This window comes from Dendrobium catenatum, unplaced genomic scaffold (genome assembly GCF_001605985.2).
Source record: "Dendrobium catenatum unplaced genomic scaffold, ASM160598v2 fragScaff_scaffold_1427, whole genome shotgun sequence".
Classification (NCBI taxonomy): Eukaryota; Viridiplantae; Streptophyta; class Magnoliopsida; order Asparagales; family Orchidaceae; genus Dendrobium; species Dendrobium catenatum.
Window position 1 is genome coordinate 935,166 of NW_021319889.1, and position 20,556 is coordinate 955,721.

The 20,556-nt window shown below is 32.4% G+C and overlaps 2 protein-coding genes across 2 annotated transcripts; both read left to right on the plus strand.

Moving 5' to 3' along the window:
• Positions 1–279: 279 nt before the first annotated feature.
• Positions 280–7,733, plus strand: LOC110099693 (60S ribosomal protein L18a-like protein). The gene is made up of 4 exons (XM_020826921.2): positions 280–633; positions 4,808–4,889; positions 5,029–5,143; positions 7,520–7,733. Exons 1-4 carry the CDS (start codon positions 366–368, stop codon positions 7,577–7,579), a joined length of 525 nt encoding a protein of 174 aa, XP_020682580.1. The 5' UTR covers positions 280–365; the 3' UTR covers positions 7,580–7,733.
• A 5,581-nt stretch (positions 7,734–13,314) lies between these two features.
• Positions 13,315–18,431, plus strand: LOC110099673 (3-hydroxyisobutyryl-CoA hydrolase-like protein 5). Its single transcript, XM_020826894.2, has 15 exons — positions 13,315–13,420; positions 13,539–13,629; positions 13,750–13,833; positions 13,931–13,999; positions 14,065–14,125; positions 14,257–14,330; positions 14,441–14,524; positions 15,367–15,451; positions 16,250–16,335; positions 16,481–16,602; positions 16,700–16,760; positions 17,639–17,737; positions 18,086–18,187; positions 18,269–18,310; positions 18,393–18,431. Exons 2-15 carry the CDS (start codon positions 13,600–13,602, stop codon positions 18,429–18,431), a joined length of 1,038 nt encoding a protein of 345 aa, XP_020682553.1. The 5' UTR covers positions 13,315–13,420; positions 13,539–13,599.
• Positions 18,432–20,556: the final 2,125 nt, after the last annotated feature.

Here is a 20,556-nt window from a genome sequence, read left to right on the forward strand (position 1 = left end):
AAAAACAGTATTCTAGTAAAAAAAATTTAAGTTTTATCTCCTGTTTTTTGAGATTTAGGCCTGTAATCTTTTTGATATATAAAAAGGGTATTGCCCCAAATTTACCCCCCCCAAAAAAAAAAACGGTACCTAAAGATCAGCCAACGTAGAGCCCCGCGCCTCTACGAGGACGAGAAAAAGTACAAAATAAACAGTTCTTTCTAAAACTTCCATTTTCTGTCTCCTCTTCGGAGACATCCGATAAAATTGGAAAACTCCATTTTCTTGGCAACCGCTCTAAAACAAAATTTTGCGACAACATTGGCCAACCAAACGAGGCATCAGTCGGGAATCCATTTGCGAATGCGTGTCGGAGGAGGAGGAAGATGAGCGAGGAGACAGAAGGGAAGAGGAGAGAAACGGGTGAAATGGACCCATATCCCCAACCCAAACCTGGCCCCACTGGCCTTCCGTTACCGACCTCCCCCCTCGCCGTCTCCGGAACCTACCATCCCGGTGCCACCGCTGCATATCCTCCCCCAGCGTCCGGCGTCTACCCGCCCGTCTCCGCCGCATCTTTTCCTCCTCCTCCCGTTCAAGTTCCTTACCCCACCGGCCCTCCATACTATACTCAGAGCTACGAAATCAACCCTGGTATTTTCCCTATATCCGTTTCTTCCTCCTTTCTTTAGTATTGTTTAGAGTGGAACATCATGAATTGGGATTCATACTTGGTTAATTGATTTGATTACAGAGAAATGCTATAAATGATGAATAAATGGGTCTAATTTCACATGAAATTGATGATATGTCTCGTTTCTTCTTATCCGTTTTTATTAGCAAAAACAAATCAGTCTCGCAACAGCTATTTCACTGTTTCGGATGAATCATCGATCGCTTTATTCGTCAGTTTTAACAGATTCTACGAGAGTATTTTGAACTTTGCATTTGCTGCTTTTTAATATTTACTCTATTATTTGTAAGGGTAGTGCTCATATTCCATCAATGTAAAATCTCAAAACTTCATTTAAAACATTAAATCTAACAAGCTTATTTTTTACTATTCATTGTACATGTCCAAACCACTTACGTTTATTTTAACCACCCTATATTTAATTATAGAAGTCACTCTAATCCTTCTTTTAATATAATTATTTCCTAATTTATCTTTTTTAGTTTTCTTAATTATGCATCCATCTTAACATTTTCATTCCAATTATATTGAGCTCAAATAATTATAGTTTTTTTGTGGCCTCCATGACATTTTCTTTCATATTACACAATCTTTTAGGCACTTTTTCATTTTCGCCATTCAATCATAACTCTAAAAGTTACTTTTTTTTTATATATCTCTATTCTTTTGTACAATAGATCCAATATATTTAAATATATTATTCCTACGTATCATCTTATCTTTACATACTTGTTGCGTCCTGGAGTATTCGCGACGGTAGAGAAATATTTAGTTTAACGTCTTAGCATTGTACGAAGATTGGTAACTCAAATTGCGGTTTGAACCTTCCAACAGCGCTTCGAACCTTTGATTCGGACTCATTTGGGCTCGGATTGGGTTGATTTTGGTGTCGTTGGGTTCGTATTTCCGAGACGCTCAGTTTGACTGTAAGCTCGCTGAAATCGGAGTTCATATGCTCCCGAAATTAATTTTTGAAGTTTCCAACTAGGTTTTGCCTCGAGATTCGTGCCCGATCAAGATGATTTTTTCACGCCGTATCATCTCTATTCTTTTGTACAATAGATCCAAGATATTTAAATATATTATTCCTACGTATCATCTTATCTTTACATAATATTGAATTACAATTGTAATACCCATCAAAATTATTTGTCATATACTTGGTCTTTATTCAACTAAATGTTAATTCTACAACTTCTATCTCTTATTCCGTTCTATATTTTCATTTAATTCGATTGTTGCCTCACTAATTAGAACTATATTATCTATTAAATGCATATACTAAGACACATAGCTTTGATATCCCATATAAATATATTCACAACCAAGACAAATAGATATGAACTCAATATTGATCTTTGATGTAAACATATGATAATGAATTTTTTTTGTCACTTCAAAATAATTTTATTAGTAGTTAGTAGTCAGTACTCTATTATACATATTTTTAATAGCGTCAGCGCATATTTGATACACATTTTTATCTTAAAGCACACCAAACTATTTTTTTGTAATACTTGATTATATGTTTTCTCAAATTCAATTAATTAAAATAATATATATGAAGGTTCTTTTTTATTTCTAATACTTTGCCATTAAGTGTCATAACATAAAAATTGCTTGTATAGTTGATATTCTTGGCATGAAAACAAATTAGTTTTCCGAAATTGATATATTTTCTAGAACCATGATGCTTTCTTCTCTTTCATATCTTCATTGTATGGTTTATAAATTTGATTCCTTTATAATTAGCACAATCTAGAACATCACCTTCTTTTTTAAATATTGTCGCTAAAATTCTTTTTCTTCAATTATTTTACATTCTTTTAAGAGTCTCTAGCCGAACCCCTAACACTTATTTGTTGTCGCGTTTGAGTATCTTGAATTTGGCTGAAATTTGAGATCTCTTAGATTTAGGTTTTCTTTGGGCTCTAGCGGCGTCTAGAGATTTGGGAGAGATCGATCCTCCTCTCGAATTGAGGATCAATTGTATCTTGTGGTTTTTCTTGCATTTACCATTAATATCAAATATTTTGGTGTGATTTCTCTCAAAGTCTTCTCACCGTTTTCCCTGTTTTTCCTCTGTTGGCTGCTGTTTTACTGCTGAAAACAGCAGTTTGGTTGCTGTTTAATACTGATTTGGGCTGAAAAATACTTGATATCGAGTGTTTCCTATCAGAATATATACAGAATATTCTTTTTTTGTGTTAGAAAATGGAGTTCGGTTGGAATCGAGTTACTGCATTTTAGAGTATTATTGTATTTTGGAGTTAAAATTGAGTTTTTTGGTTGGAGATGGCCTTAGCCTTTAAAATTATATTGAAAAGATTTATCGACCAAATCATTACAAAATCTTTCATTATTCTCCGATTCTTTATATGTATCTCCTATGAATCTATAACCTTAAAAGTTATTATATTATTTTTAATACTTTTATAAAATATTTTGTTCCGTAAATGTTCATTCAGTAATTCCCCAAATTAACATTTTCATATTTTAGTAATATCTTTTTGTTTAGCCAAGATCCTAATATCTTTAATTTTAATGCATTTGACTTAATGAAAATCCTTAAATTTCTTTTCTCCTACCTTAGATATCATATATATTTTAATTTCTTCTTCTTTAATATCAAGCTTATTATGTAAATAAGAAAAAGTTATAGCTTTTCTTTGGTGCACTACTATTTTTACAAGACTTCTAGCTTTCTTGTAATCATTATAAACCTCAATAATATTCAATTTTTGTCACTTTTTAAAAGCTCATGTTTTCCTTAATGACTCTTTGTTTGTTCTTACTTCATATATATCTAAGCCTCATTATGAGTGTATGATCTATTTCAACAATCTCCTAAAGCTTCTACTACAATCCTCTTAATAAAGCAAGCCATCGTACCTCACATCAGATCTAAGTTAATAACTCTAATTTGCCTCTCTATCTAAAAATATGAAAAAATTTCAAACTTTCAAATTCCACCCTTCATTCCTAGATCTATATGTTCTTTTGATTATTTATTTATTTTTTAACCTTAAAACTTATATCCATAAGTACTACTTTATACTGCATGTCCGAGCTTTTTGTTAGATTCATCTTAAAATCTTTGCAAGAAGATTTTCTTTCATATTAATAGAAAGTTTTTATATGATTTAATGACTCAGCTTTTATAAGTGACAAAGTGTTCTCGTATTTTAAAGTATATTTTCACTATTGCAAGATCACAGGTTACTGCAAAATTAAGTATAGTTTATAATATTGCTTTTTAATTTCCTATTCCATTCCTATTGTAAATCCTCTCATAGCTTGGTACAATGTCACAAACACAATCAGTAAAAACAAGATGCCAGCAGGCCAACCTAGGGATTTTTTTTCTCTGGTAAGATCCTCTAATGCTCAAGTAGGTAATTGTTCTTGAAAATGAATAAGTAAAAGCTTCGAAGACAATTAAGCTAAAAATAAAAGTAGACATAGTCCCTTACCTTGCCCTCGTAAGGTAATTTATAGACACTTATATGAAGGTATACTGGAATCTTGGTTAAATTATGGTGGACAAATGAACCATGTTGCCTCTAAGATCTGCATTGGACCAAAATGTTATCTTGATTGAAGGCATTTTGATCCTCTGGTTATCAATGAATGCAGATCCACGTTACATTTTCTTTTAGATTCAAGCTTCACATCACATCTCTAACTGTCACATCCTTAGGATGGAAAGATACACCTCAGCAACACAGGACTGAATGAAGGGACTTAAAATATTAGCTCACGTAACAAAACTTGAGTGCTAAGTAAAGCAATTTTGAATTATAAAATTGTACTTATATACATGTGGCGCAAGATTAAATATTAGCTAGAGTAACTTATATTACTTATATAACCATTGGTACCTTGATACACATATATCCTTTACTTCGTGGAGTTATACCAAAAAATGTTGTTGTTCCTAAGGCTTAATACCAAACTAGTAGTCATTAGCTAGTTTAGTTCCACTTGCTTTATCAAGCAGAAAAATGAGTTTGTTAAATGTTAATGTATCGCATGCTTTTATTTATGCTCAAAATTCTAATACGTGATTAAAATTTTTGAACTTTTCATATATAGATGAACTTATCCATATTTTCGGTTCTTATTTTGTTTAAGGCGATGCTGCAACAATTGCTCAAACAACGGCTATAAAAATTGAAAGACTTCCTTGTTGGGGCCTTGGTTTTGGCTGGTTTTTGTAAGTATTATTTGGTTTAGTTTTGCAAGTGCTTCATAGTATCTGGTTTTTCAGTATATTATTTAATCTGATTGTCATTTATTAAGAGTTCCAAGTGATGCGCGCCTGAGTTAATTATTCAAAACATTTTCCTTTGAAGGTTTATCATTGGGTTTTTTCTGGCCGCTATTCCTTGGTATGTTGGAGCTTTCATTATCCTTTTTATTGAAGTAGATTACAGGGAGAAACCAGGATACATTGCCTGCTCGATTGCTGTAAGTATTGGTTCTTAGACTATCCTCAAGTAAATTTGTTTATTTGATGTTCCTGTTATTATCTTGGTTCTTTCTTGCCTTTTAATTTAGATAGTGCTTCTAATGTTCCCTTCAGCTTTTCTATAAGTTCCCTTATTTAGATTATGATTTGTTATCTACATTTATTTAGGATTTCTTGGATTTGTAAGTAGGATTATAGGTTTATTTGTTGCTATGAATTGAATTGGAGCTATGGACAGGGAAAATAAACTTGGTAATCATTAAGATTAGTATTTTTTGAGGCTACACAAATATTAGGCTTTGATACATCACCAAAAAACTTACCTAATCAAGCATAAATATCTACATAAGTATTTAAATTAGAAATCTTCAAAATTAATTGTGGGTCATTTAAACTTCATTTTCAATAAATTTATAGTTTAAATAGACCTATTGATGAGATAAAGTCAAGTACAACAAAAGTGTCTTGGCCCGAGTCCAAATATACTTAAATCAAGTACTCGAGGGTATAATTGACAACTTCACAACACCTTTAGAGGGTCAAAATAATATTTGAATATGGTGTGCTTACTAGTAAAATAAGCGTCTCAACGAGAGGAATTTCGATGAGGCCATGATTGTTTAATTTTGTTGACATCAAGGGACAAATGCCTAAAGAACCTTGTCAATAAGAGGATCAATACAAGCCATTCGAGAATGTATTTAGGAATTTTTGCCAAAATAACTAATATGTCACTTCCAAAAAAATATTAGTAGACTCACTTTCTATACATGAAGACGACTTGATATTGAAGAGAGCTTAGAGATCTAAAAAATTCTATATCTTTGTCCTCCAATCATCACTAACAATCATCGTCGCCTGATTCTTATCCCTAGATCATTGTGCCTACTATTATCTCCTTACCATCAACCACCTTCTACCAACTGACGTTGACATCCGTCATCACTTTCGTCAAAAGATGTTGCATCTTTCATCACCTGACTATTATCTCTCACTGATGGTGTAACAGTCCAAACTCTTAACTATCGAGTTATTGTACGATTTGACCTAAAAGCCTCACAATTTTATCTAGTTGGTGTAACTTCCCAGGAGGTCACCCATCACAGGATTTCTCTAGGATGAGCATGCATAATTGTAGAGTTTCTTAAATGAAATTTTAACAATTACAGTAAAAGGCACCTCGATGTTTAAGAGTTTAATTTCTTTTATTTAAGGGATTTCACAATCTCCCCCACTTATGTAACTGACATCATCGTCAATATTTTTATCTCATAATCATCCATCAGGCACATAGGATTCTAGATGTAGCCCTTATAAGTTCAAGTAGTGAATTTACCATGTAGCATTTTGTCCCATGCATGATTGAAAAGGTGGCCATAGCGTAGCACTTTATCTTATATGACACATAGTTCCCATATTTGGGCTGGTGTATTGCTCTGATATCATTTGTAATAGCCCAAATTTTTAACTATTGAAATATTATACGCTTTGGCCTGTGGGTCTCACAGTTTTGTTTTATTGGTGTAACTTCTGAGGATATCACCTATCTCAGGATTTCTCTAGAATGAGCACACTTAACTGCGGAGTTTCTTAAATAAAACTCCAACCATTACATAAAAATGCGTCTCAATGTTTAAAAGTTTAGATTTTTTACTTAAGAGATTTTACAGTTGGCGTCTGCTATCACCTAACGAACCACTGTCGATCTCTGTTAACCTACATTGATGACCATCATGCCTCAATCACTTCCATCCGTCGTTGATTGACACTAACGTTTGTTATATTGACATTGTTGTTTGGCTATTATTGTGTGTTTTTTAAAAGTTATTATGCTGAAAAATAATTTTTTATAATGAAAATGGCTTCTTCTTTTTTACTTCCCTACCCTAAAAAAAATTCTACGATTTTAAATTTTATAATACCTACATCTTTTAAAAAATTAATTTTCCTCATAATAATTATTCAACTATTTCTATAAATAATTAAGGCCACATAAATGAACCCTAAGTCAACAAGACGTTGAGTGTTCAAGAAATTGAAGATTATGCTTTTCTTTCATACATGAATAAACTGAAGAAAAAGAAACTAAGGGTTTTTTTAACCCTTTTTTTATTTTCTAAAGCAATTTTTTTTTACAAAAATTTTTTTGGCTTTGTTTGTAAAAGTTTTTTTACTTCTTTCTAAAGCAATTTTATAGTGTAAAATTTTCTTTTTAAATTTTTTTTTTTTTACTAAAAAGCCAATTTATAAAACAATGTAAAAACTGTCCCAAACGAATATCCCATAATTGTTGCTTCAGCCATACATTTGAGCTTTCTAACCCTTATTAATTTCTTTTGACTTTTTTTTTTTTTTTTTGTTCTTGGTTTTGTCAGTCTGTCATTGCTGCAGTAGCGGCTTTCTTCGGGTTGATACAGGAAGCTTCTAGATGGTGACCAACTAGAGTCTACAACCTTACACAAAGGCATTGCTTGTATAGAAGGGATACGTTTCTTGATCCTGAAACATGAATTTTATATGAACTTTCTTCTTTGATAATCATGATTTATATTACAATTTTAGATTAATTATTTTATTAAAGCTGGTTTATACATTTTTTAAACTAACTATATATTTTAAGAATTTTTTTGCTTGAAAGTAAAAAAATAAAATTGAGTCTTTATTTGGGACGATTTTTTTACTGCTTTATAAAGCATTTTTTTAGTATAGAAATAAAAATTTTATACTAAAAAACTGTTTTAAGAAGCATAAAGAAAGTCATCCCAAACGAAGCCTTTTGGGCGGCTTTCTTAATGCTTCTTAAAAAAACTTTTTCGTATAAAAATTAAAAATTTTGTGCTAGAAAGCTGTTTTAAGAAGCAGTTGGGACGGTTTTTTTTTTTCTTCTTAAAGCAATTTTCTAACACAAAATTTTAATTTTTGTATTAGAAAGATGATTTAAGAAGCAGTAAAAAAACCGTCTCAAACGAAGCCCGTTAGTGACAACTTTCTTACTACTTTTTAAATCAGTTTTTTTCGTACAAAAATCTCTAATTCAAAAATTTTTTGTACTAAAAATTTTCTCTAAAAAGCAGCAAGAAACCTGCTCCAAATTAAGCCTAATTACAAAAGAGGGCACAAAACTAATTAGAAATTGAAAATTATGCAGGAATTTAAAGAATTATAATTTAAGATAATTGTAGGCTGGGCGTTAATAGGTAACATTTTGGGTTCGGTTGATATAGTTTCCTTATGGTTTTATTTTTCATATCGTAATCATAATTTTTATTTGATCAATATTTTTTGGTTGCTTTCAAACATATTTTTTACTAAAAAAAATGATTTGCAAAATAATTAAAAAAATTACTTTCTTATTTTTTCTGCGACAATTTACAAAGAAGCAAGAAAACTATCCCGAACGAGAATATTGATTTTTCGGAGTTTTTAAGGGTGAATTTAAATTAAAATTCATATTCATAATGCATTATATAATATTAAAAATTATATAAAAAAAAAAAAAGACATTAGCAAACAACAGAAGCAAGCCCGAATCTATTGACCGAATAGATCACTTATTCCACCAACCGAAGATAGCAACCGTTTGACAAACGCGATGCACCCAATAAAAGCATGATCGAGTGGACGAATCAATAATCAGTCAACAAAAACCTTCACAGAAAAAATAAAAATAAAAATAATAATAATAATAATATATACTTTATGAGAAATTAATATTATATCAAAATATAATTACAATTATACCCACAATTCCACTTTATGATATTCATTATAGGCTATATTAAGTCATTATTTTCTTGATTAATGCACTTTAATATTTTCTAGATGGGAATATAATTTTTTTTCTCTTTTTGACTCATTGCTATAAGGTGACTTTTGTTAAATGACCGTCCCATCAATCATTTAATAAGTTGATGGAAGGAAAATAGTATAATGAATTCAGAACAATTATTATTATTATTATTATTATTATTATTATTATTATATCATAAAAAAATTATGCTGATCGGCACGAATCGCAAGGCAAAATTAAGTTGGAAACATTCAAAATTAAAATAGGGACCATCCGAACTCTTATTTCAGCAAACTTATAGTCGAACTGATCGTCTCGGAAATACGAACCCAACGACACCAAATTCAACTCAATCCGAGCCCAAATGAGTCCAAATCAAAGACCTGAAGCGCCATTAGAAGTTTCAAACCACAATTTTGATTACCAAACAGTTTCCAAATGTGGCATGCTTATAGTCGAATCGAGCGGCTCGACGAGATGAATCCAACGAGCTCAAGATCATTGAATTCTGATATCACTAAGAAATTCAAATGTCTAGTAAACGATCCACGTCAAGAGAATCAACATCGGTCATACATGCAAACTACTCCCAACTTATCCTTGATCTTCCTCTTATTTACTAGCCATCCTACTCTACGAAATCTATAAATAGACACTTCATTTATCATGAAAAGGGACCCTAAGCAAGGCAAGTAGAAAGATTAGAGATCGTTCTTGCCACCTAGCTTGTTATCGACCAGCACCAGACGCCAAGCTTCTGTCGGGCCATCGCCTAATGCCGGTCTTCTGCCCGACCATGAACTGGTGCTCGGACTTCTGCCGGACCATGAACTAACGCCCGACCACCAACTGATGTTGGATTTTCGTCCGACCAAACTTCGTCAGATTTGCACCTGCCCCTGTTTGTCATTAGATTTCAACCAGACAGTTGATTATTGTGATCTAATCGCCCTCAATGATGATTTTGTCAACTATAATCTTCTTAAATACATGTGGAATCATTTTAATAGGGCATGGCCCCATGATTTTTCCCCTTTTCAGGATTTTTCTTGTAAAAAATATTATGTTATCTATTTGTGTGCTGGATATTTGTACAACGCTAAGACATAAAATTCTAACTCTACCGCCGCGTATATTCTAGCCCGCAACAATTATTATTCTAATTAAAATTACTTTATTGCATCATGATTCATATTGATTCCTTCATCAATTTTGATCACTTCGGTAGAATTAGTAGTGATCTCTAATCCGTAGGCCCAATTCTGATTTTTGTTCTGAAACATCGATTAATGTCTATAGAAAAGTATTAATTAGCAATCGTATTTGTAATTAATTAATGACTAATTCATGTTTTGGGCCTTGATTAAGGTATCATTTTACTGATTATTGTTCTTAATTGGAGTATTTAGCTCGTAAATAGGTTTACTGAGGGCAACTATCTTCTAAATGAACAAAAAATAAATTATCTAAATTTATTAGGATTGATACGTCATCACATGGTTTTTCCCTTTTAAGGGTTTTCCACGTAAAAAATCTTGTGTTCTCTGTGTGTGCTAGTTATACGTTCAACGCTAAGACGTAGAATCAAATCTCTATCGCCGCGTAATTTCTAGTCCGCAACAAGGATGATAAAATATATTTGATACCCAAGGCTTAGGCTGATTGGTGGGCGAGCACGGATGGGAACCCCTCAGTCCGGGTTCAAATCCCCTCTACTTTGGTCTCGTCTCTTCAGTGAGGCAAAGCAAGTGTGGGTCCAATGCTAGTGGGTGGCCTTACTAGGTTCCACCGAGATATTTGTTATACCGCCAAACGCTCCCTTTAGAGTGACAGCGGGTAGATACCCCGTTCTAAAAAAAATGATTGATTAGTTCTGGGATAAAATTATTAATTAGCTGCTGCTAATTAATAGTCAAGTGATAATAGTTGGATGAAAAAATCTGTCAATAATGATAGTTATTGCTTATAGTGATTATAAAAAATAATCATTGATAATGCAATATAGTTCTTAAGCTTCCTTTGGGAAAGCTTTCTTACTGCTTTTTATTTTTATTTTTTTTTTTTTTTTTTTTTTGAATTTTTTTTTTTTGTATTAGAAAGTTGATTTTGAAAGTAATAAATTTAATAATTAAAAATCATTCTAATAAAAAATTAATTTCGTAAGGGTGCACTAAGGAACTATATTTTCCCACCTACCAAGGCTCATCAGTTTCTCCGAACTCCACAAATCCATACCTTCCCTTAGAAGATTTATATGAAAATAATTTAAATTTAAATTGTAAGCATGAAATAAATAAATAAATAAATAATCTGCATTTTTTTGGAGAAAATTCTCAGGGCTTACGCGTTAATTAAAAGCGAGGTTGCAAATCCTTAATGGATCCCAAAGTGAAACAAAACATAAGAGCTAATAGATCAAAACTATTATACAAACATGAAAGCAAGAAAAAGAAAAACAACAGAGAGCAAAGCGGGAGCCAGAAGCATGAGGCAAAAAGCATATCCACTAATAGACGAGCAATCCAATTTATGATTTAAACCTTCCAAATGTGCTTCGGGTTTTTAATTTGGACCCATTTAGGTTCGGATTGGGTCGAATTTGATGTAGTTGTTTTCGTCTTTTCGAGACGTTTAGTTTTACTATAAGTTTGCATAAATCAGAGTTTGGATGGTCTAGAATTTAGTTTTGGAAGTTTATAATTTAATTTTGCCTTGAGATTCGTGCTCCATCAAGATAAATTTTTGATGATATATCAATGATAAAATATATTTAATTGATTAGTTGTGGGATAAAAATTTTAATTAGCTGCTGCTATTTAATAGTCAAGAGATAATAGTTTGATGAAAAAAATCTGACAACAATGATGGTTATTGTTGATAGAGATTATCAAAAGTAATCATCAATAATGCAATAGAGTTCTTAAGCTTTGTTTGGGAAAGCTTTCTTACTATTTTTTTAGTTTAAAAAATGTTTGAATTAAAATCTTTTTGTATTAAAAAGGTTCTTTTCAAAGCAATTAAACCTTTTGTCTCAAACAATAAAAAAACTTCGTTTGGGATTCAAATGGCTAAGCCACTCAATTTAATTTTAGTGATCATTTGAAGACATTTGATCCCTCATTTAATAGAACTTTTATTTGGTCTGGTGACCTGACGTAGTTCTACGTTCGGACGCCAGTAAAATAGTGTCATGTGTTCTTACTCTTTACCGCGTGGCCCGACAACCTGACCCTGAACGGACTCGAGATTGCTATGTTCGCGTATTGCTCGGTATTGCTAGGTATTGATCGATTTAGTTCGGCAATAAAAAGAAATATCATTCTGTGAAGACCAATACCTAGCAATACCGAGTTTTTCTCGGTATTGGTCGGTATTGGCCTTGACAAATCGGTATTTCTCATTATTGCCAAGCAATACCTAGCAATACCGAGCAATACGCGAACATAGCAATCCTGGGCTCCGGTCCGAGTCGGGTCATCGGGCCGCACGGTAAAGAGTAAGAACACGTGGCGACATATTATTAACGTCCGAATGTAGAGCTACATCAGGTCACCTGACCTAATAATTGTTCCAATTAGTGTCCCAAAGCTTTCTTAAAATAGCTGTAGTTATTATTTTCCGAATTTATTATTGAATTTGATAAATTTAAATCTTAGCAAATTTAGAATTTCAATTTTCAAACTGCCCATAAATACTATCTGACTAAACAAAAAGTTTGATTGACAATGCTAAGGTGGTTGGCCAACGAACTTTAGAGAATTTATTGGGGAAAAAAATTAGTTTTTATTACAATTCATTTTAAAATTATTTATTTTTAAATATAATATATGAAAAATTTCTATTATTGTATCTTTAAATAAATTTAATAATTAAAAATCATTCTAATTAAAATTTAATTACGTAATTGTGCACTACTGAACTCTTTTTTTTCTACTGCATATAAAATGTTAGAGCCTTCATATGCAAATCCTAAAGTTCATTTAAAATGATTTTTTATAAACATAATTAGAATTTTTATAGAGAAAATAATTTTAAAAAATTGATATAAAAATTAGCTTTTTATTATAAAATTATTTTTAAAAAAGATCAAATAAAAATTAAAAATATGATATTAAAAATTAAAATAATAAAAAAATGTACGAACAGATCTAATTTGATCTGGACGGTCCAAATTCCAGATCAAAACAGGCACGAGCCAACCAACCGTTTGATAAAATCTAATTTATTATTTGCCCCACCGGTTCATCAAACGTGGACCTTCCCTTAAACGCATATTAACCACGAATCAATCACCGTCCGTTCAAATTTTCAGATTGCATATCGACCGTCCATTCAAGGTTGTTGGTGATCGTGGGGCCCACATTTTATTGCACCATATTTCACTCAACACGTAATCTGGCAATGTTCACATTTCTTACGAGCGGTGACGCTATTTATATCTCAGAGGAGTGAACTCTCTGCATCGATTCTTCTTCGGAGTTCGGAGGTAAAAATCCGTCGACTTCTCCTATTAGCTAATTTGGGTTTCTTATTTCTGGGGACTAAATTGCCTGATTTCACTGTGTTTAGCTTACTTTCTTTTTGTTTATTTTCTTCCTCCATAGAAGTGCAATCTTGCTGGTTTTTTGCTTTTTCTGCGGGCCACTTTAATCGGAAGTCTGTGTAATGGCGGAGGAATCATTGAATGCAAATGAGGTATGAGTTTTTGGATGCGTAAGGACATTTGGGTTAGTAGTAGGAATGAGTAAAATTACTTCAGTTTTTATTTTTTTTTTCTTTTAAATTTGGTTGTTCAGCCTGGTTTTTGGCGTACAGGTTGTTCTCGCTGAAGAAATTGGCCATGTATCAGTGATCACTTTGAATCGGCCTCGTCAATTGAATGTTATCTCATCTAGAGTGGTTGGCAAAGATCAGATTATGATTTATTGCATCTTTCTGTTTTGATGAATATGGGTTTTGTGTTGGATATGAATATGAGGAATACAATTATTTTTAGGTTGAGCTGGTTGCTAAGTACCTTGAGAAATGGGAAAAGGATGATGATACTAAGCTTGTGATATTTAAGGTGAGTTTTTTTTATTAATTTTTCATATAATTTGGTTAATTTTTTAATCTGTAAATTCTTTTCAGGGTGCTGGGCGTGCCTTCTCTGCTGGTGGAGATCTGAAAATGTTCTATGCGGGAAGAAAAGGTCTCTTTCAACTATTAATATTATAATCTTATCGAATATTTTAGATTTGGCCTTTATGTTGAATTTGTTTGGTTTGGATTTTGGAGATAAATTTTAAGTCATTTCCTTATGCCTTTCTATTATTTTAACAGATGATTTCTGCCTTGAGGTTGTGTATAGGATGTATTGGCTATGTTATCACATTCACACTTATCAGAAGACAATGGTAATGCTTCCTTGTATGTTTTGAAGATAATGGTTTTCTTTTTTTTACTTTTTACTGCTTCTAATGGAGAAATCATGGAGTAAAAAAAATATTTCTTGATAAAATTCTAGGTGGCCCTTGTTCATGGAATTGTTATGGGCGGAGGTGCGGCTATGACTGTCCCATTGAAGTTTTCTGTTGTCACTGAGAATACTGTAAGTGTCAACAGTATTAGCTTTATTTGGCAAACTGCATATTTATTTCATAGAAAGCCTATTTCTCTGAGGGAGCTTTTTATGCAAACAACATTATATTGTAAAATTTCCTTTCTTACGCCGCCCACCTTAGCCTAATGGTTGGGTGCTTTGGCCCACATCACAAGATTTTGAATTCAAGGCTTGGCATATATTGGTGTGTGGAATTGTGGAAGTTTGCAATTAAAATATCTGAATATCATTATCTTATTATCCTTTATAGTGGACTATTACTCTTTTCAATTCCTTGTTTTGGAATTTCCCTAAAAAGAAATGCATGGACAGAATTTTATACTTTACACGTTTTTCTATTTCATACTCTGGTTGGCTTGAAGGAATTGAAATAGATGAAATGAAAATGTTAAGAAATTGAATTGAAATTGTTTATTGCCGACTTATTTGATTGAGGAACTAAGTGAAATTTTTTTTCTTTCATATTTGGTTGGTGAGAAATTGATGTTTTTTTTCTTGTGAGAATAGGATATGTGAATCATAATAATAACCCGATAAATTCTTCTTCCCCTTTTCTTACTAAGTTTGAGTAAAGGATTGTAAGTGGCAAAAATGCATTTTTTCAAATTTACAGACCTCTGTAAATTTAATTTCCTATTAATTACATTGCAACCGAACACCAAATACAAAATTCAGTGATAAAATGTTTTTGCATTCCCTCCACTTCCTTCAAACCAAACATACCCTACCCTCAAAACACTCCTGCTAATTATCATGTTTCTGAGTATATAATTTCTAGCAAGTTCTTTTTTTGGATATAGTTGTGTTAAATTCCAGTATATCATTTACAGGTTTTTTCTATGCCTGAAGCTAGCGTTGGTCTTCATTCAGATTGCAGCTTTTCTTACATTCTTCCACGTCTTCCTGGCTATCTTGGTAAGGAAGTATTTTCACTAAGAAATGTTAGCGTAGTAGACTGGTGAGAATGCTCTGCTTGTAGAACGGCAGTTAATCCAGAAAAAAATATTCCACTTCCTTTTCTATTGATGATTTTTTGGAGAGGATTTCCGACCAAGGTTTAAGAGACGGAAAGGTAAATTAGCAATGTTAACTTCTTTTAATATATGCCTGTACAAATCAGTGGTAGGATACAGTAAGAAATGGTTCTTTTAGTTTGATTGTATGAGTGGTACATATTTTTTATGGAAAGTAGACTGAAGTGATCCATTCAGCTCATTTGTGGGTACAATATGTATCAATAAAGTGAGGAGATCAAATTTCTGGATTAGAAACGAGAAATACAGAAAACAAAATTTTTGTGTGCAAAATAGAGTTAAAACAATTTGATGCACTAAGAAGGAATCAATGCAGGACGATTCATAAAGCTAAGCCCAAATAATTGTGGCTAAACTTATGATGATGTCTATATTTATTTTACTGATATAACAAACACGCAGATTACTACACAGTGGTGGAGCTAGAAATTTTATTCATGGGGGCTTAAATTAAAATACTTTTGTTTTCCATCTTATTTGGTGTCGTTGCGTTTGTAATTTTGAGACGTTCAGTTCGCCTATAAGTTTGTTGAAATCGGAATTCGAATGGTCTCTGATTTAATTTTGAAAGTTTCAGGCTTGATTTTCTAGCTTTGATATTCTTCATTACTCCCATGACTACACAGAACCCTTTATGCCATTTTCCACCTTTTTAGTTATTTTCTTGGTAAATGTTCAGGGGAATACTTGACCTTAACAAATGCAAGGTTAAGTGGGAAGGATATGGTTGCAGTTGGTCTTGCTACTCACTTTGTCCCATCCGAGGTATTTTTGTATGATATTCTTCATTCCAGTTTATCAGAGAAATTATTTTCAAGCTCTTGTGGCACCTTTCGTTTTTATCAAAATGGCAAAACGAGTTCTAGGTACATGGACATAACATGAAATTTCTTATTCCTTTTTTTGGCAGAAATTGAAAGAGCTTGAGAACCGTTTATTGAGTTTGAATTCCGCTGATGAAAATACAGTTAGTAATGTGATTGAGGAATTTTCAATAGATGTCCTCCCCGAGGAAGAAACCATCTTGAACAAGTAATACATCCAAGCATTAATGAAACATTTTTGTTACTGTTCAACATAAGTAACATTAACTTTCTGATACTAATTCGGGATTCTTTTATTGATACAGGCTACAAACAATTAATAAGTGCTTTTGCAAAGAATCTTTGGAAGAGATAATAGAATCATTTGTAAGTCTACAAAATTATTGACTTCCACATGATTGTTAAATATCATTTGATCTATTTTCTTGAACTTTATATTTTCTAAGAACTCCTCTTGTCAACATGTCATTTGTAATTAAAGCATTCCCATGCTATATCTTATAGGACAACTTTCGAGTAATGGGATTTTAGATTTTGTAGCTTTGAATTTCATTGGTCATGCGATTTCAACATGTAGTAAGGCCTTGTGATTCGATGCATTCTCTATTGTTTTTCTTTAATGAATGGATTTGTTTTAAGAAGAGATCTATACGCTATATGCATAATACTATCCACTATGAACTGATAAAGTATCATATCCATCCTTCCTGCGAATATTAATGCAACTCTAAAGATCCTAAAAGTACTCACTCAAAACTTATATTTTTAGCATGTAAGAAATATGGATGACGACTATGCAGTTCAAAAAGAGTAAATGCAAATCGTTTATGGGTTTGCTCATGTCAATAACTATACCAGAAAAACTGTAAAGGAAAATTATGAACCTATTTTATGAACAGTTGAAAGATCTGCCATTGCTGAATTGAGTTTTGACAGAAGGCTCATTTGTCGCAAACTTTTGAAAAGGGCCGAGTTAACTGCATCTCATTATTTGGTTAAGCTTAAAACTTGTCTATCCCTATAACCATCCATTATAATCGAAATAAGGAAATTTTAATTTAGGCTTCGCTTGGGATGGTTTTCTTATCGCTTCTTAAAATAACTTTCTAGTACAAAAATTTAAATTTTTGTAGCAGAAAGCTGCTTTAAGAAGTGGTAAGAAAGCCGTCCCAAATGAAGCCTTAATTTGCATGATAGTAGCGCATAGATACTCTAGTGCTTAACCTATCTCCTTTTTCTTATAGGAAGCTGAAGGATGGAATAATGGCAATGAATGGATATGGCCTGTGCTCAAAGTGCTTAAACGAGCATCACCGACTGGTTTAAAAATAACGTTGCGTTCAGTATGGTTTCTACTTTCTAACCTTTTGCAGTTTCTTATTTATCAATATGATATCCCATTTTTTACATGGTTGATAAATATATTAGATGTTGTTACTGAGGTCTTAGGATGTTTTTGTGGATGACGACTAGCTTAGTTGACAGCTTTTTCTATACAGATTAAGGCTTCGTTTGGGACAGCTTTTTTACTGTTTTTTGAAGTAGTTTTTTAGCAAAAAAATGTAATTTTTGTACTAAAAAGCTGCTTCAAGAAGTAGTAAAAAAACCATCTCAAACGAAGTCTTATACATGCATAATGAAGATAAAATTATCATCTTCTTTCCTGCTAACACACCTTAGCTGTTTGGTAGATCCGGGAAGGAAGGAACCAAACTTTGCCCGAGTGTCTAAAGAAGGAATTCAGGCTTACAATGAACCTGCTTAGATCTGTGGTATCCGAAGATGTTTATGAGGTAATGCAAAAGCTGCATAAGCATTTCAGTTTTGTTATAGCTAACCTGGTTTCTCAAAAACTCTTTTTCTTTCTGCCTCAGGGAATCCGAGCTTTTAGCATTGACAAAGATAATGCTCCCAAGGTACTCTCATATATTTATCACTTACATTAAATAACAATTATATAATTTCAAAACATAAAGTTTTACATGTACAATTTTTCAGTGGAACCCTCCTACCCCTGGGGAAGTAAGCAATGTGTAATGTGTCTCTTGGTATTCCTCTTTCATACCTATAAATATGGGAGGATTTGTAATGTTTAAAGTATGTTATGAAATATTATTTTTGGAAAAGTTTTAACCTGCGGTTGGCTTTGGAAATCCTGCGGGCTCTTTCCACCCTTCTTTCTCATCCCCTCCGGAAATCCTGCGGGCTCTTTCCAACCTTTCTTCTCGGGCTTCTAACCTCTTTCGTCTCTCCGCAAGTGCCACTCCACCTGTATCCTTCTTCTCTAATTGCGGCAACTTTAGGGTGTCGTCATTTTGTTTGCAAGAGTCGTTTGTATTGGTGTAAGTTTTCTTTTGTTTAGTTTAAATTGAAATGTGAGAGTTTGGTCTTTCCTACTTCTCGTCCTTAGTCATTTTCGTCGGTAGAAGTCCGTCGTGTCTTTTGTGATCAAGAGATATATATTTTTTTTGATCGCATCAGGGTCCCTGCATGAATTCTCATTTACGTGGATATAGGGGTTGTTTTGACTTCATATTGTTGTCAGTTGACCTAGTTTACAGTGACCTCCTTTATGTTTTCCAACTTCTATATTGTTTGACTCCTGTGTTGATGCATACAAATTTCAGTTTATTTTCATTTTTTTATTGTAATTCAAATACTATATTTTTTTTTTTTTAATTTTTTTTATTATAGCAATTTTCAACCATTTGTAGAAATAGAGATATATCAAGATACTAGTTTCTTAAAATGAAAATATATGCTAGAGGAAAATAAAATTCTGGTGAAAGTTAATAATGTTGGGGAAGTAAAATACGTAATGAGCACGAACAAGAAATAGAAAGCTGTAGCAGAAATAAGGAACATCAAGATTTAACATGGAAAAACTTGAACCGGAAAAAAAATCACCGATTCAGACTACTTCAAGAAATTTACTATGAAAATTTAAGAGAGAGTATAGATCTCTCTTCTCTCTCTCTCTCTCTCTCTCCCTCCTTGTATCTCTTAACTCTTGTATTGTTCTCTCACAAGAATAAACAAAGAGAAACTCATATTAACTGCATGCCTGTCTCACAGCATCGTGGTGCTAGATTTGAAGCATTGTCACGCTCAACTCTCTCTATAGCCTACTTGATAGAGCCGCAGTGTTAGGTCTAGAGCATCGCAACGCTCCTTGGCAATGTCGTAGTGTCGGGGTTTGTAGCGCAACTGCGCTCCGCTCTCTATGCATCTCCAAGCAAACTATATAGAGTCATAATGCTTTGTAAAATTGTACTGGAAAAAAATATAATAATATATAAGTGTGTATGTAAAATGGATATTTTTTAAAACTCATATACTTTAATAACTTTGATCGTAAAAAGTAGCTTCCTACCACAAAAAAAAATTAGATAATTATGAAAAAAATAGCAAAAAGTAGTAGCAAAATGAAAATGTAGTTGTGATCTAAGAAGTAAAATGGTGTGAAAGTTATCCCAAGCCAACCCTAAGATGTAGTTGGTAATGGTTTAACCTATGAAATTTTAATGTTCATATGCTATGATTTACATATTTTTTGCTTAATTTCAGACCAATATTGTTTTGTCATTGTCATCATTCAGTCTTTTTTTAATTATTTTTTAAAGATAAAAAATGAAACAGATAGTAAAACATTGTTTATTTTCTATTCAAATAGCTCCCCGTCTTTGTTAGAAGGGGGGCTACAATAATAATGCTTTTTTTTGTTGATTTTATTTAAGATATTTATGTTGGTTTAGCTAAATTTATTGTTATAGGTACTTTTTTTAATGAAAGATTATCATCATTAATACTGAGAAATTAGCGGAGTACTTGTATTTAAGATCATCAGTTTTGAATGATTATTGTTAGATCTTGCTTGAGAGAGGAAGAAGCACTTTCTCTTCTTGATCTTGAGAGAGGAGGAGAGAGGGAAGGGGAGAGGGAGAGAGCTGAATTCAGATTATTATTTCTTCACCATGCCAATACAACCTAAAGCTCCTATTTAAGCACAAAATTGCAACACAAAAAACTACATTATTGGCTATACAAGCCAAACAAAAAACCAAAACAAAATATAATTCTAAATCTAAGATCAATATTTAACAATTATTTTCTTAAAAAATTATTTTGTGAATTTTAATTATAAAAAGATCATGACGAGTTT

What these genes read in the sequence shown, in the direction of transcription:
- LOC110099673 (XM_020826894.2), top strand. Translation starts at nt 13,600, where the DNA reads ATGGCGGAGGAATCATTGAATGCAAATGAG. An exon ending in CTAAGCTTGTGATATTTAAG is followed by an intron (nt 14,000 to 14,064) that starts GTGAGTTTTTTT and finishes AATTCTTTTCAG; the next exon opens with GGTGCTGGGCGTGCCTTCTC. An exon ending in ACGTCTTCCTGGCTATCTTG is followed by an intron (nt 15,452 to 16,249) that starts GTAAGGAAGTAT and finishes GTAAATGTTCAG; the next exon opens with GGGAATACTTGACCTTAACA.
- LOC110099693 (XM_020826921.2), top strand. Translation starts at nt 366, where the DNA reads ATGAGCGAGGAGACAGAAGGGAAGAGGAGAGAAACGGGTGAAATGGAC. An exon ending in GAGCTACGAAATCAACCCTG is followed by an intron (nt 634 to 4,807) that starts GTATTTTCCCTA and finishes ATTTTGTTTAAG; the next exon opens with GCGATGCTGCAACAATTGCT. An exon ending in CTTGGTTTTGGCTGGTTTTT is followed by an intron (nt 4,890 to 5,028) that starts GTAAGTATTATT and finishes TTTCCTTTGAAG; the next exon opens with GTTTATCATTGGGTTTTTTC.